At 35.9% G+C, this 17,697-nt stretch overlaps 1 protein-coding gene and 1 long non-coding RNA gene across 6 annotated transcripts in view; one reads left to right on the top strand and one right to left on the bottom strand.

The window, feature by feature from the left end:
• LOC123848297 (uncharacterized) overlaps positions 1 to 17,697 on the top strand; it is an 844,895-nt gene that overhangs the window by 142,227 nt on the left and 684,971 nt on the right. The gene's annotated exons all lie outside the window — the stretch shown is intronic.
• LOC123848295 (bifunctional heparan sulfate N-deacetylase/N-sulfotransferase 3) overlaps positions 1 to 17,697 on the bottom strand; it is a 176,962-nt gene that overhangs the window by 117,115 nt on the left and 42,150 nt on the right. For all 3 annotated transcript variants that reach the window (XM_045880526.3, XM_045880528.3, XM_045880527.2), the window contains one exon: positions 5,246 to 5,333. In XM_045880526.3, coding sequence (XP_045736482.1) covers positions 5,246 to 5,333 — 88 coding nt within the window. The remainder of the gene's footprint in view (positions 1 to 5,245; positions 5,334 to 17,697) is intronic.

Raw genomic sequence — 17,697 nt, 5'->3', positions numbered from 1 at the left:
TGGTAAAATCTGCTATTAAAATATTCATATATTTGAATCACACAGGAATTAGACAAATGATATTCGCCCTCTGATAGATTTATATAGATTCATAGTAGGCATAAATGTATGCCTTTTCCTTTTTCTTTATAACTCTTTCTGATCTGATTTCATTTGATCCTACTTTGGGGATGTTTTCCATCAGAATTAACTATATTGAGAACAAGTGTCTATTGCTTATTACTTTAAACATTATGATAAAAAGCAATTGAAACATAGCTGTGGTTGGATGCCCTGGGTACTTGCCACCCTTTTATCTCCTGACTTTGTCCACCTTTGTTAGAACTGAAGGAAGGGAGAACTAGAAGTCAAATTCCTCAATTTTAAGTTGTTACAAAACTACACTGAGATCTTATAAAGTTATTGCAAATTATTTTATTATGTATCTACTTAAATAACTTATGTCTCTTCAGTATTTTATCTTGTTTTTCCTACCATAATATTTAAAATCATCATTGATTGAGACTCTACCTTTTGTCAAGCATTGTGTTAACTGTTTTATAAGCATCATCTCATTTAATTCTCACTAAAACCCTATGAGATAAGGACCACTGCTAACTCTATTCTTCAAATAAGGAAACTGATATTTGGAAAGGTGAAATAATTTGTCCCATGCCACTGACAAGGTTGGGACAGAACCGCATTTCTTACTGGGAATTTTTATTTTGAGTTGTGGGAGGTGCTCAAGTAAGGAAAGAGGAGGAATCTTTCAGAAACAACAAGGAAAGACAGCAACTGGCTAGAGTCATTGTTTAACATTCAGCATTGGACAAAAAGTTGAGTTGCCAGGAGTATTTTCTTATATTTCTATTATGTTTGGCAAAGAAAGCTTTTAATTATTCTTAGTATTTACAGTGCTTTTCTTTCACAATACAACATGGTCAAATTTTATTCTCCAACCTATAAATTCTAACCCAGATTAAACAACCCCAAATTCAGGGCCCTTAACTCATTAACTGACCAAATTCGGAATGTAGAAATAAGATCATCATTTACTAATTCAATATAACATTGCTCTTCACACTGTTAATTAATTCTGTGATTTAGTTAGAATTTACCAATATTGTTGGTTCTCCATGATTTGGGGAAATATACAAACCTAAAGAACCTATAGAAGAGGGGAAGGAACCCTTTGCCATTCAGCTTCCTTTATCAAGGATTGCCAATTAAGCAATAAAAATCTAACGCATAAAACTTGGGTTCTGCCTGACCTAAAGTTAAGACTATTTTTGACACTTAACTAGCTATATGACCTTGGGCTCCTCTAAGTTTCTACATTCTTTTTTTTTTTTTCTTAAGATTTTATTTATTTATTTGACAGAGAGGTAGAGAGAGAGTACAAGCAGGGGGAGCGGCAGGCAGAGGGAGAAGCAGGCTCAATAAGCAGGGAGCCCGATGTGGGGCTTGACCCCAGGACCCTGGGATCATGACCTGAGCCAAAGGCAGACGCTTAATGACTGAGCCACCCAGGCACCCCAGTTTCTACATTCTTATCTAGAAAACAAGGTAACATATTCTTTAACTCCTAGGCTTCATTGAAAAGGTGCATGAAAAGTGCTTAGCTAAGTATCTACGATAAGGCGTTGCTCACTGAAAGGGAACTATGATTTTATTTCCTTCATCTCTTTATGTTTCAAAATGCACAAACCCTTCAAAAACTAAAATATATCAAACAAGATGGAACCCTCTCTGGAAAGAAAGTCTTACTATTATGATAGTGCTATTTTTCTCCTTCCCTTCAAGATTGAATAAAATAGAATTTTTAATAGGAAAAGGAATTACTCATTTAGAAAGGAAGACAATGCAATTCAATTAAACTTTACAATTTCTCATTCTGAAAGATTCAGAGTATTAAATTTTACATCTGTTCCCACTAAAAAATGATTGTATTAGTTTTAGATAACCCTAGCTAAGTTTTTATAGAAGCTTTCATATCATGCGCAGATAAGAGCCCTTCAAGCCTTGGCTTTGTTCTGTGTTCTACTTTCCTTGGCTTAGGTATTGCACATTCTTATTGTTAGCTGTGGGAAGTGCCCAAGTAAGGAAAGAGGACAAATCTTTCAGAAACAAAAAGGAAGGAGAGCAATTGGCTAGAGTCATTCTTTAGCATTTAGCATTGGGCAAAAAATAAGTTGCCAGAAATGTTTTTTCCTATTTCTATTATGTCTGGGAAAGAAAGTTTCTAATTATTCTTTTTTTTTTTTAAAGATTTTATTTACTTATTTGACAGAGAGAGACACAGCGAGAGAGGGAACACAAGCAGGGGGAGAGGGAGAGGGAGAAGCAGGCTTCCTGTGGAGCAGGGAGCCCGATGCGGGGCTTGATCCCAGGACCCTGGGATCATGACCTGAGCTGAAGGCAGCTGCCTAATGACTGAGCCAGCCGGGCACCCCTCTAATTATTCTTCATATTTAGAGTGATTTTCTTTCACAATGCAACATGGTCAAATTTTATTCTCTGACCTTGTTTCATAAAATACTAATAGTTAAAATAAAAGTGATTTTATATTCACTCAGTCATTTGTTCATTAATTCATTTTCAATAGCCACTGTCCTAGTTGCTGGTGGTGCAATAGTGAAGCCTTCATGGAGTGTTTGTTTTATTTAGTAAGGGAAGAGAGCCAACAGATAAATAATTTAAAGACAAAGTGCATTCAACACCCATTCATGACAAAACTCTTAGCCATTTAGGAATAGAAGGAAGCTTCCTTAAGCTAATAAAGAGGGTCTGGGGCACCTGGATGGCTTAGATGGGGAGTCTGCTCTCCTCTCACTCTGCCCCGCCCCCCCACCCATGTGTGCTCTCACTCTCAAATGAATAAATAAAATCTTAAAAAAAAAAGTGTCTACAAAATAGTCTATTGAAAGAATTCCCCTTGAGAATAGGAAAAAAATCTACTGAAAGATTTCCACTGAGGTCCAGAATAAGGCACGAGTGTCACTATGACCACTTTAATTTTGTACTGGAGATCTAAGCTAGTGTAATAGGGAAGGAAAAAAAATCGTAAGGCTCAGAAAGGAGGAAGGACAATTTTTTTTTTTTTTTAAGATTTTGTTTATTTATTTGAGAGAGAGAGAATGAGAGACAGAGAGCACGAGAAGGAAGAGGGCAGAGGGAGAGGCAGACCCCCTGCTGAGCAAGGAGCCCGACATGGGACTCGATCCCGGGACTCCAGGATCATGACCTGAGCCGAAGGCAGTCGCTTAACCAACTGAGCCACCCAGGTGCCCAGGGACAATTTTTAATATCCAAAAATTACATGATGTGTTGGTAGGAAATCCAAAAATAGTCTATAAACTATAGAAATAATAAGTGAACATAGCAAGATTGCTAGATACAAGATCAGTACACAAAATCAATTGTGTTTTTACATACCACCAACAAAGAAATGGAAAATGAAATAAAAATAAGACACTATCAAAAAACTCCACCAAAGAATAAATCTGAAACCAGTAAAGTTTTATCAAGTGTAATTAAAGATGACCTAAATGTGCTCAAGGATTGGACGACTCAATATTTAGGATGGCATCTCTCCCTCAAATTAATAGATTTAAGGCAATCTTAATCGAAATACTAGCATGTTTCTTTGTGGATACTGGTAAGCTGAAATTTATATGAAAATGCAAAGGGCCAAGAACTTCCAAGGCAATCTTGAAGAAGATGAGCAAAATTGGAGAACTTACACTGGCAGATATTCAGAGTTGACATATGGTTATATATGTCAATGATGATACTAAGGTGTGGTGGGAAAAGGAAGGTCATTTCAGTACTTGGTGCCAATTAGATATCTTTATGGAAAAAAGAAGATACCTTTACCTGTATCTAACACATACACAAACATCAATTCCAGATGGATTTCAGATTTATAAGTTTTAAGAATGTAGGAACATATTTTTTATGATCTTATAGTATTCAAAGATGTCTTTAAAAAGACACAAAAAGGTGACCACTAAAGGAACAAAAAGTTGAACTGGACTACATGAAGTATTTTTGGTCATCAGAAAACACCATTAGGAGTATGAAAAGACAACCCACACAATAGGAGAAAGTATTTGCAACATGACAAAAGGCTCATTAAGAATATATAAAGAAAAAAAAGAATATATAAAGAGTTTCTACAAATCAATAAGTAAAAGCATACAACCCTATAGGAAAAAAAAGTCTCAGATAGTTCACAAAGAAGATATCCAAATAGCCAATAAATACATGAAATAAGCTCAATTTCACTGCTCATAAGAGAAATGTACATTAAAACCATAACATATCTCTACATGCTCACCAGAAAGGCTAAAATTAAAAAGACAAATAATATCAAATGTTAGTGAGAATGTGGAATAACAGGAAAACTCATATAATGTTGGGAATGTAAATTGATAAAACCATTTTTGAAAAACTGGCATTTTCCTACTAAAGTTGGCCATAAGGGTGCTATATAACTAAAAATTCTACTTCTAGTTGACAGTCAACAGAAAAGAATAGTTATGTCCTCTGAAGGACAGGTACAAAAATGTTCTTAACATGATTATTCAAAAAAAGCTAAAGACTAGGAAAAAACCCAACCATCTACATTGGAAAGGAATGGAATAAAGAAATTTTGGTATATTCAAACAATGGAATGCTATAAAGTAATGACAATGAAAGAATTACAACTATATATAATATATCTAACTATATATACAACTATATGTAACTATAATATCTGTAAAAACAGAATAATATTTAACAAAACATGTGGCTATGGAAGAGTCCATACTGTGTGATTCCTTTTATACACATCTCAAAGCCATGCAAACTAGTTGTGATATTAGAAGTCAGGATAGTCGATTTTTTTGAGGGAGGCTAGTGACTATGAGGAAGCACAAGGTGGGTTGCGGGGGGGATTTGGTACCCTTCTTTCTCTTGATCTGCATGCTGGCTTGTGAAAATTCACTGAGCACTACACTTATTACTTATGTACTTTTATCTATGTAAATTATAGTTCAGTAGAAAAGGAAAGCCATTAGGCTATTATAACATGGTGAGTAAACTTTCAAACCATCAACATTTTGTAAAGGTTAAAAAATGATAATTAAGTGGAATTGAGTAATATGAAGAAAATAAAAGTGGAGAGAGACATGGAATGTGGGAAGTTATGAAAAGGGGTCACAATTTTTAAGTAGAGTAGTCAGAGAGGCCTTATGAGAATAATTAACCTCCTTTTTCTTACCTGTATGGTAAAATTTTCCTGAAAACCCCAGGTTGAACGTAAAATTTGTGATTTGTGCACGCAAAAGGTTCTGAGTGTCAAGCAGGGCCTGAAATACACAGTTAAAAAAAACCACATTATCAGGTTAGAGAATGGCATTGAGAAGTTTTAAAAGATATCTTCCTTTTGCATTCAAGGGGTAAAACTAGTCCTTTATTACATGAGAGAATTAAATGATGGAAAGTAGTGTCTTTATCACTTCACAACTAGAGAGATGCTTTCAAGATTACGTAAACATATACATATATTTATCCTTTAGCTTGCAATAAATCAGCAAAAAGTGTCAGCTAGAAAAAGGAAGTTACATGAAAAGTTTATTCTGCATATATTAAAGGAATTATTATCTAGTACATAAAATATATCTCCTTTCACTTCTCAGGGACATAGATCACCAACTGTCAAAAGAAGGACACTCTTTAAGTGAAACTATGCAGCAACGTATGTTGAAAGAATCATTATTATTTCTCAGATAAGTCTTTGGTCTTCAAAATCCAAGACTTCAATCTTTGAGTCTTAGATTTCCACAAGATAGTGACTGTTCTTCTAAAGAGGATATCATGATAAAGTACATCTCTAATTTGGCCTTTCATTAAAAAACAAACAAACAAAAACCCCTACTTCTGACAGTAAAACTCTTTTAAAACAGGGTTTTAAATGTTACATCTTATAAAGTATTTACCATGCTATGAATTTTTAATGGACTTCTTTTATTCCTTCTTCTTTTCTTTCTCATTTAAATTCCTAGTCTTCTATTCCTTCTCTCCCTGCCATCCTCCCTACACAGACTATGGTAGTTGAGTACCCACTTCAACTAGGCAGAAAGTAACACTAAATGTTAGATTTGTAAAGGATCTTAGTTAACACTTCGTTTACATACAGGGAAACTGAGGAGAGATGACTTGCTCATTTTCACAGATAAAATTAGTGGTGAATCGTAGATTAAGGATATAGATTCCTTGATTCCATATGAGGTACTCTTTCCCCCTCTTTCCATAGTATAGATGGGCCCACAATAAAATCTTTTTTTTAGTAGCAAAGCTGATACCCAGAAGCCTTGCCCCATAATGTTCAAGATTTCAATCTTTTTTTGGGATATAAATAGACATACCTTTTATTCAGAGATTACCCCATGATTGTATGCCTTATCTGTGCATATAAGTGATTCTCCTTATTGTGTAAAAACAGGAAGAGGACTTCTGAATCTCAAATTTAAATTCATCTGACCAATGACAAGTTTTTGAAAACTAGGTATCTAAATTTTTTTCTATCACTACTCTGTTTACTTGAACAACTTCCTTTGATTGCACAACTGAACTGGGAAATATGTGGGTTCTGACGGCACTCAAAGATGGAAGACAGGTCTGTTTGTGGATTTCCATGCCTAAGTATCAAAAGGGTTAATGATGGCAATGTCATTGGATGGCAGTTGTCATTAGATTCTGTCATCACAGGGCCTTGGCATGGGTTGGGCAGGGGAAGGAGAATTTGGTCAGCTCAGCAGTGACAAATAGTGGGACCCAGAATCCTGTTGTGTGAAGGGGTGGGGAGTGGTGCCGCCTGGATATAAGGTGTGAGCCTTTCTCTTTCTGTCCTTATGTAAGGAACATAGGGTATGGAATAGGAAGGTATGGATTGAAGTGCCAGCTCTGGGACTTACAGCGAAGGTATTTAAGACTTGGGAGTCAGACGGCCTCAGCTGGAATTCTAGATCTGCCCCTATTCAGTATTGGGCATGTTATTAAAATTTTCAAACCTCAGATGCATCACATGTAAAGTAGGATAATAATAATTATCTCAGAGCACTGTTGTGAGGGTGACATACTTTTATGCTCTTAGCACCGTGACTGGCACATAATAGCTGCTCAGCATTTATTAGTTGCTGCTCTATTATTGCTTCGGCCACTATCACTACTACTAACATGGTTGCTATTGTCAGTGATGTTAGACAATTCATATTCTCTGAACTTTTCCCTTCATTTGTTAGAGTGGAGACAATTATCTAACTCCTAGAGTTGTGATGAGGGTTATAAAAGAGGTAATATATGCAGGAGGGCTTAATAAGCATTTTTTTAAAAGTGGCTTAAAATATTAGGTGTTGATATAATTATCAGCAATTATAATATACATATGTATATATATTTTAAAAGATTTATTTACTTGAGAGAGAGAGAGAGAGCATGAGCTGGGGGAGAGGGGGAGAGAGAGAGAGTGCGAGTACGCTCGTGCACATTGGAGGGGAGGAGCAGAGGGAGAAAATCTCAAGCAGACTCCCCACTGAGTGCAGAGCCAGAAGCTGGGCTGATCGCATGACCCTGAGACCATGACCTGAGCCAAAATCAAGAGTCAGACGCTTAACTGACTGAGCCACCCAGGCTCCCCTATATATATATGTATGTGTATATATATACACGTATATATTATATATTACAATTATATCATCTGTCTCATTTACTTAAAGTTGTTTTTTTCATTTTATTGACCTTCAGTCTCCTCTAGCCTTTCTCCCTCCTTCTTCTTTTTCACTTCTTCTCCCCTGTTGAAAATTCTAGCTGGCTCTTCCTTCCCTTTTGATCTTACCTTCTTCTTTATCCATCTTACTTACTTCATTTATTCATTCTACTCACTTTATTCAATGGTTAAAATATGGATTTGAAATCCATTTTAAAATAATTTCTTGTGTGTTCAGTGCTTTAAAGTTGGAAGTTTTTCTTTTTGTCTCTTTGAAAATAAAATCCCCAACTAAACTTGAACTTGAACTTTGCTTTGTGACTCTTGATTGCCTTTTAAAACTTAAAATACTTGATAAGAAACAAACAAACAAACAAACAAACAAGCCTATCCTGTTCTGAGGCCTTAGAAGCTAAATAATGTACCTGTGAACTAACCTCTAAATCAACTAGAGTACATTGATTCAAATTATTGAACAAGACCTGATTATGCAGGTTTGAGTTGGCATTTTACACATTTATTTGACATTCTAGAAACAAACACTGAAGCACATAAAAGATATACTGAAACAGATGGTAGATACTAACATTATGCCTATATATGGTGAAGAGGGAAATTTATTTCTAGATGATATTTTATATACTTAAGATAAACAGTAATTTTTTTATCTTTTATATATTTTTTATGAACCAGATTTTGGGGTTATCTATGAGAACAATGTTATATATTCATCCATTACTTCCATCTTTTCAAAATATGCTTTTGTGCTAGAAGCTAGAGCACCCAGCAGTATCCCTAGATGATACCCTTTTCATGAAACTCTTCATTGCTAGAATGATTTTATTTAACATTAGTCTATTTAAAACTGAGATAGTCTATTATTACTATGAATAAAATATTACAAAACTGTTATAAATGATATTTTGCTTTATTCTTTATGTGCAACATGCCAAAAGTGGTGTGATAATATCTAAAAATTTAATCATAATAAGCCAAGTCAATGTTCTAATACCAAATTCAGAAAACCACATGCATTTTGGGTAAGCAAACCCTCTATGATGTGCAGAGTACCTTGATCATGGAGAAGGTAAAGAATCACAACCACCTGCAGAGGTACCATTTAGTGGTCTCCTCCAGGCCAAGAACCCTAAGAACATAGATTTCTACTGTCAGGAATGGTCTGATTATTGAAAAATGGTACTTTTATTTTTAACTATTCCAAAACTTTTTATATATATAGCAAGGTAATTTATAATTCCATGTATCAGTAATTATTTTTTAAATAACATGTTACTTTTTCTAATTAAAAACTCAAAATCACTAATAAATCCACCTCTCAGGATAAGTTAATAATTATGATGGAATTCTTCCCACTTTTACCAATAACTACCCAATTATATGTAGGTCTATATAGGTATAGGTAAGTGAAATTAGAGCCATAAAGCAAAAATTAGAACTGTACCAATTAGTGCTAAAAATACAGTTTCAAATTTTGCCTTGTCATCCATCTATCATCTATCTATCTATCTATCATCTATCTATCTATCTATCTATCTATCTATCTATCTATCTATCTATCTTTTAAAGATTTTATTTGTTTATTTGAGAAAGAGAGAGAGAGAGAGAGACAAGCAGGGGCAGCAACAGAGGGAGAGGGAGACGCAGACTCCCCGCCGAGCAGGGAGCCTGATGCAGGGCTTGATCCCAGAACCCCGAGATCATGACCTGAGCTGAAGGCAGCTGCTTAACCGACTGAGCCACCCAGGCGCCCCACCTTTGTCATTTAATAGTATATTAGGAAGCTTTCTTCTGTCACATTAACCTTCCAAAACCAAATTTGTTAATGAGTGCAGAATACTGCATCAAATTGGTGCCCTATAATTTATTTAACCATTTCATCTTACTCTTGTACATTTGGTTGTTTACATTTTTTGCAGAATATAAATACTGCTCTCTGTATCAATACATATTTATGTAACAATGAGGTAGCCATTTCTGCAGGAGATAGGAGGGTAAGAATAATTCTGCTTATTCTTTGGCAAACAAAACAATTTTTCAGCGAATTTGAAAATGCTATGAAAGTATTAAAATAGAATATAACATCCAGTTAAAATTATAAGAAATTAAACTATGAATAGAGTTTAACATGAAAATTTGACTATTTCCAAAATGATTTTTTCAAATCTTGAATATGTATATGCTATCGTACTAACTTAGTTTTTTGAGGGTTCATTCTATAAAGCTAAAAGCACTTGCAGGCATTAAAAAATCCAGTTGAAGGCCAAGAAGATCTAATTTAAAGAAACTGAGCTCTGAGAACTGAGCAAAATGGGAGCTTTTATATATCTTTGGACTTTCTCCAACTTTCATTAACAGAGTGAATATATCAATTAAAGTAAATCAAAGACAAAATTTAAAAATAACTGCAAAAAAAATGGAGATTCACATTAGTATTCATTACATGTGTGACATTCTTTGAGGGAACGTTTACTAATTTTGTGTTTCTTATCTGTGTTTCCCAGATGATATTTTGACCTGTTTTATCTTTTATAAGGTAACTAAAGGAGTTGGTGAGCCAAATGAAAGCTGGGGAAGAAATTTTAGTGCTGGGTGTGGTTTTCTAGCAATAGGCAAAAATAGTGTTTCAGCACAGAATTTTTAGAGTCAATATTTTCTTAATCAGCTGAATACTAGTTATAAATATACCTAATGTATCTGTATCTCCTAAAGTAAATGAAAACAATTGGGCAGCTAATTGCAGGATCTTGTGTCTATCTCCACACAAATGTGCACACTCTGGCATCACAGGCATTTAATGTAAAAGATCATTATTCCCACTTCGGACACAGGAGACATGATTTACATAGTTTAAGTGACTTCCCCCTAGTCACAAAGCTAGTTAAGTGCTGAGGAAATGATTCAAGCAAGGATTTTGGATTTCAAAGCTCACTGGTTCTGTTGTCCACAGAAACACAAGAATACTAACGCTGAACACTGATACCACTGGCATAACAAGCCGTTGGTGACAAAATCCACTAGAAGGGGGTAAGAGGTGGCTTTTCGTATCACTTTCACTAATTGGTTGTCACTCCTAGTTTCCAAAACCCAAAGGTGTGAGGGGGACGGGAAGACTAGGTTGGTCAGTGAATAGCCAGCCCAACCAGGAATGTTTACCCCCTGGTGTCCATAGTAAAGAGCAGTCCCTCTGTCCACCTGGTGTGGAGCTGGACTGCAGGGTGCGGAAGGGCTGGAGGTGTCATAGGGCTGGCACATTGGTCTCCTCCTCACAGGTGCAGAACTAGGAAGGATCTGTATAGAAGACCTGTTCCCAGACCAGGAAGACACGAAAACTTGCTGCAAACAGTTAACTGGGCGTAATATTAGAGTGAAGGCATCTTGCATAATTTGAAGGAAGACAGCTTTAGAGGAAAACAATGGCCGGGGCCAACTCTACTATTTGACCTGCCTACCCAATGACACTGGGGTGGGAAATAAGAAGGAAATGCAGGCAATTGGGTCAGCCAGTGGAATACATCAGATTTGGCTACTTTTTGTAACAGTATTTAAACTCTCTTGACAAGAAACCTGTAGATCTAGAGCTGTACTACCTGACAATAACATTCCTAATGGTAAAACAATCACTCAGTTTTTAGTTGTCTAAATTTAAAGTCTACACACCAAAAGGAGGAAACTATGTTCATCCTGGTACTTAAAATATAAATACCAAAGTTTGGAGTGTGTTTTCCATGATTTACATGAGCCCTATCACATTTGGGAAAATGGATAGGAAACGTTCATCTGGGAATTTGCTAATTATAGTGAGGTGTTTCAGGGATTATCTTGCTTATTGTTGACATTACCTTAAGCCATGGCCACCATATACTGAACGCTCAGGCCTTGAGTGGCCTCACTAACATGGCATGATGAATGCAGATGTGGAATCAGGGTGACTTAGGAGTCTGACTCTGCCATCTGACTACTGCCTAAGCCTGGCCAAGTTATTGATCCTCTTCAAATCCGTTTCCTCCTCTGCGAAATAATGATAACAATATACTGCTTATAAAGACCAAATGAGAAAATGGATATATGGCCCCAAAACCTTTCCTAGCACATAGAAGTAGAGTTTTAGCTCTATGAATGGAATCATTTGTCCCTTTCTCAGAACCTTAGAAACTCCTTATCATCCTATCACAAAATTCTATCTTCTGTTTTTCCCTGTGACCCATCTAGAGTAAAATCATATGCCTAAAATTTCAAATGGTATTTTCAAATTGGGACTTAGTGCTTTTCAGGGTTGTCTAATCGGCACTGAGGATTTTAAGGAAAAGAGGAAGATGGTGTAAGCAGCTGTCTCATAGTAACTTTTACAGGGCTTTATATTCCTTTCTAAGTGACCTTAGTGAATTCTTCATTCTCCAACTCAGTGTTCACATATTTTATTGTTTGTATTGTGGTAACAGAGTAAGGACAAAGGTCTGTGTGAAAGCAATGAGAAAATAGTTATATAGTAATCTTAAATTATTTCTGTTACATATTTAAACTGGTCCAGAGCATACATTATACATGACCTCTAAATTATACAGGTGAGAGATGGTTTTGCTAGAACATTTGTTGACATGAAATTGGCAAATAATGATACGTGAGTGGGAAAATAGGGAACAATTAAGTAAGTCCTATTGTAAGTATTCACTTGAAATTGTTATGCATACTCTGTTTAGCTTATGGTTGATATACTTAAATAGTCAAAATATTAATGTACTTTTTTAAAAAAGAAACATATGGGGCACCTGGGTGGCTCAGTCGGTTAAGCAGCTGCCTTCGGCTCAGGTCATGATCCCAGGGTCCTGGGATTGAGCCCCGCATCGGGCTCCCTCCTCAGCAGAGAGCCTGCTTCTCCCTTTCCCTCTGCCTGCTGCTCTCCCTACTTGTGCTCTCTACCTCTCTGTCAAATAAATAAATAAAAAATATCTTAAAAAAAACCAAAACATAAAAGTAGTTCACAGTTTCTTACAATATAGTATATTTAGGAAACTATAAGTTATATCTCACTCATTCAATTATACAGAAAAAAGTTTTATGTATTGTAATAAACATAATTTTAATACCTTAATAATTTAAAATACTTGCTTTTAGCAGCAAAGCAGAGAAGGAAGCAGAGGTGTAGGATTCCATATAAGGGGACTGGGGCATCTCAACCCACATACTATTATTTCAGAGTAAATTAGATTTCCCCTAATGGCTGCAGAGGTATGTTGGAAACCCCTTAAGTAGCATATCTGTTTTTCTTTTTTTAAAATTAAGTTTTTAAATTTTAATTCCAGTATAGTTAATTTATAGTGTTATATTAGTTTCAGGTGTACAATATAGTGATTTAGCACTTCCACACATCACCTGGGGCTAATTATGACAAGTGCACTCTTTAATCCCTATCACCTATTTAATCCATCCCTCACCAACCTCCCCTCCACTAACCATCAGTTTGTTCTTTAAGGTTAAAAGTCTATTTCTTGGTTTGCCTCTCTTTCTTTTCTTTCCCTTTGTTCATCTGTTTGTTTCTTAAATTCCCCATATGAGTGAAATCATATGGTATTTGCCTTTCTCTGACCAACTTATTTCACTTAGCATAATACTCTCTAGCTCCATCCATGTCATTACAAATGGCAAGATTTCATTCTTTTTTATGGCTGAGTAATATTCCAGTGTGTGTGCGTGTGTGTGTGTGCATACACACACATATATACACACACACACATATACCACATCTTTATCCAGTCATCAGTCGATGGACACGGGCTGCTTTCATAATTTGGCTATTGTAAATATTGTTGCTATAAACATAGCAGCATCCATGTATCCATCCCTTTGAACTAGTGTTTTTGTGATTTTGGGGTAAATACCCAGTAGTGCAATTGATGGATGGAAGGGTAGTTTAACTTTTAACTTTTTAAGGACCCTCCATACTGTTTTCCAAGTGGCTCCACCAGCTTGCATTTCCACTCATAGTACAAGAAGGTTCCTCTTTCTCCACATCCTCACCAACACCTGTTGTTTCTTTTGTTTTTGATTTTAGCCATTCTGACAAGTGTGAGGTAGTATCATTGTAGTTTTGATTTGCATTTCCCTGATGATGAGTGATGTTGAGCATCTTTTCATGTGCTCTTGGCCATCTGGATGTCTTTTTTGGAGAAATGTCTTGTCCATATCTTCTGCCTATTTTTGATTGGATTGTTTTTTTGGGTATTGGGTTGTATCAGTTCTTTGCATCTATTTTCATCAGGGATATTGGCCTGTAGTTATTTGTATCTGTGGTATACGTTGTAATTTCTCTTCTCTAATTTATGATTTTATTTATTTGGGTCCTTTCTCTGTTCTTCTTGATAAGTCTGGGTAGAGGTTTATCTCTTTTATTAATTTTTTCAAAGAACCAGCTCCTGGTTTCATTGATCTGTTGTGTTTTTTTTTTTTTTAATTTCTATGTAATTTATTTCTGCTCTAATCTTTACTATTTCCTTCCTCCTGCTGGCTTTAGGCTTTGTTTGTTGTTCTTTTTTCTATCTCCTTTTGGTGTATGGTTAGGTTGGTTGTTTATTTGAGATTTTTCTTGCTTCTTGAGGTAGGTCTGTATTGCTATATATTTCCCTCTTATGACTACTTTTGTTGTACCTCAAAGGCTTTGGACTGCTGTGTTTTCATTTTCATTTGTTTCCATGTACTTTTTGATTTCTTTGATTTCTTGGTTGACCTATTCATTGATTAGTAGCTCTTGCTTCAGTGAGGGATAAATGGGGCTCAGACAGACCTCTGGGTGCTTCAGGTAATAAGGGCAAGTTTGGGTCAATGAAGAACCTCTTAGTGTGGTTTTAGATCAGATTATGGATCCTTTTTGGAATGGACTGAAATGCTTTATGACTTTTTTTTTTTTATGAAAGCTCTAGTAAAGACACAGGTGTATACTTTGCCTCGCAACTTTAGTCTGCTGGAACCTAACTGGAAATGCAGAAATAAGAAAAATGCCTATGAAATCAGAAAAGCTACCCAGAAGCAAGCATTTAAAATTATGAACATTCTTTAAGAAAGGGTTTCATGCTCTCATTTGGAATCACTTTTTTTTTTAAGATTATTTATTTATTTATTTATTTATTTGACAGAGAGAGACAGCAAGAGAGGGAACACAAGCAGGGGGAGTGGGAGAGGGAAAAGCAGGCTCCTGGCTGAGCAGGGAGCCCGATGCGGGGCTCAATCGCAGGATCCTGGGATCATGACTTGAGCCGAAGGCAGACGCTTAATGACTGAGCCACCCAGGCGCCCTGGGAATCACTTTATTTTACATATAGGTCTACAGGCTTTGTGACCTGGTTTCCAAAAATATAGCAGGTTAGATAAGTTAGCCTTCAGAAACTGACCACAAGAAAAGATGCTGAAAAAATTAATGGAAGAATTAGGCGGAAAAAGTGTAAATCAACACAAAAACTAAGTATATAAACATATTAGGGAGGAGGCAAATGGCTGAATGCACCTCCGTAGGCTGTGAAGCTTCACTGCACAATAATCCAATCACTGATGTTCAGTAAAAATGAATATGATAAAGTTGAAAAGTAAAAGTTGTGCCATTGAGTTAATTAACTCATTAATTAAGTATACATTCATTGAGTACCTACTATGTGTCAGGCCCTTTGTTAGTTGCTAGGATAATCAAATCACACCCATCACTCAGTGACAAGATGTTTCAAGAAGAAAATGAGATATCTGAGAAAAGTTTTTTGTTCTCTAAAGTGCTAAACAATGTTTAAAAATATTAATATAGTCTAAAATAAGTTTTCTCGAAGATGGTTTATAGTCAAATGCCATTACTGAATGACTTAGAGATGAGTCAAACAATTTTAGGCATCAACTCATTCTTCTCACTCAGGCCCAGCCCAAAGACCTTCTTATTGTTAGGGAAACACTCCAGAATTGTTCTTGCTTCTGGGCCTTTGCTCTTGTTGCTATGCCTCTCTTTCCCAGATCATTATATTTTTTTAAAAATTGCATTTATTTTATGTCTCTGCTCCAATATTACCTTATCAGAGAGGCTTTCCCAGACCATTCTTATAAACTTGGCAACAACACACGTCTACCTCCTGAGGCCCAGACTTTCCCATCTTCTTTGCCATACATTACTTTCTCCACAGCATCTGTCAGTACCTAATATGTTATACTGCTTACTTGTTCATTTATTTTTAAAAGATTTTATTTATTTATTTGAGAGTGAGTGAGAGAGAGAGAGCATAAGCAAGGGGAGAAGCAGACTCCCCGCTGAGCAAGGAGCCCAATACAGGGCTCGATCCCAGGACTCCAGGATCATGACCTGAGCCAAAGGTAGACGCTAAACTGATTGAGCCACCCAGGTGCCCCCTGTATACTTGTTTATTGTTGTCTACTCCCACTGAACACAAGAAATATGAGAGCAGGGACTTTGCCTGCCTCATTCACTGAAGATTGCCCAGGGCCTGGCACTCGTTAAAATTTGTTGAATGACTAAACAAATGAATCTATGCTTCTGAATTGAAATTTTAGGTAATTGAGCCTGAAGCTGAAGTACAGTTCTGGAACTAAAAAAGTAACTAAAATTGAGAAAAATGAGTTCTTTAGACCAGTCCAGCTTCTCTGGAATAGCAATAAAAGCAAAAAGGATGGTGACTCTAAACATGGAAAGAGAGAAAAGGCCAGCCAATTTGAAGAGACCAGAAATAGAAATGACCTAACATCTGACAAAGACTTGAAGCCAAGTCAAGCTACCAGAATAATTTACTATGACTTTCTGACAACATTCTAATTGGGAGGCTATTAAGAAAGATAATAATGTGGTTTCTGGAGGGAAGGTTCCAGGGCTTGAATCCCAGCTCCAAGACACTGAGTAACTTTCATCCTGGCAAATGCCTTTCCTGAGCCTCAATTCTCTTATTCTGAAAAAAATGGGTGACAATGCCTACCTCACAGGGTGATAAGTTTTGGATGATGTTGTTTGTGTAAAGCTTAGTGCCTTGAATATGATAATCACAATAAAATTTTAATACCTTATCCTAATTCTAAAAAGTATGTATAACATTAAAAGTGATAAACATCGGACATGAGTGGTTTAAAAAAAGGAAAAAAAAATGATAGGAATATAAAATGGAGTCAGCTATAATACAAATATAAAAAATGAACAATTAATATGTTGGGCACTGATATTAGTTCTGTTTTGGCTGTAGTGCAGTGGACATGGTGGGGGAAGCATATTACTACAACTGGAAAAGGGGAAAGACCCCAGGAGTTCTTTCATGGAGATTGTCCTCTATTCCCTCAGGGGATGAAAGAAATGTTTGGCAACCAGAACCTGACTAGAAGAGTCCTCTGCTTGGGATGGAACTAAGAATGCACAATAAATTATGATAATCACAGGGTAGAATCACAGAATGTTAGAGGTGGAAGATATTTTAGAGATTGCCAAACCTGGTATTTCTCAAATTGTTGCACTAAAGCATCTGTCTTTGAACAGGAGGATAAACGTATAACTGCCTATCCCTCATATTCCTGAGACTTTCCTCTATACATTGACATGGTTCCTATAAATAAAAAGATTTCCCTGGAGTCTATGCTTAAATGAAAAATCCTAGGAGATTTTTCAATAATTTACTTCGGTTTTAACAGAATAGTTTTAATTGTTCACCAGTTAAATTATAAAAGCAAACCAAAGCAAAATAAGAAAAAATCATTTTTTGTTAAATTTGCAAAATATAATTCTACTCATGTATATTATTTTAATTTCATCTCTTCTTAGCTGATCTAATCAGACCTTCTTGTAAAACTCTTGTACCTCATAAAAGCTCTAGAATTTTGGCCTGGAATTATTCTCCACTAAAGAAGCTTCTTTTAATACTGGGACTAGGTCACAGACATTTGAAAATTACTTATGTCTGACTAATTTACCTAAAGGGAAGTAT

Source organism: Mirounga angustirostris, unplaced genomic scaffold (assembly GCF_029215605.1).
Source record: "Mirounga angustirostris isolate CCGP_5_RB_7025 unplaced genomic scaffold, mMirAng1.0.hap1 SCAF_2, whole genome shotgun sequence".
Taxonomy (NCBI): Eukaryota; Metazoa; Chordata; class Mammalia; order Carnivora; family Phocidae; genus Mirounga; species Mirounga angustirostris.
Note: the sequence above shows the minus strand (reverse complement) of the source record. Positions and strands in the feature narration are given on the sequence as shown.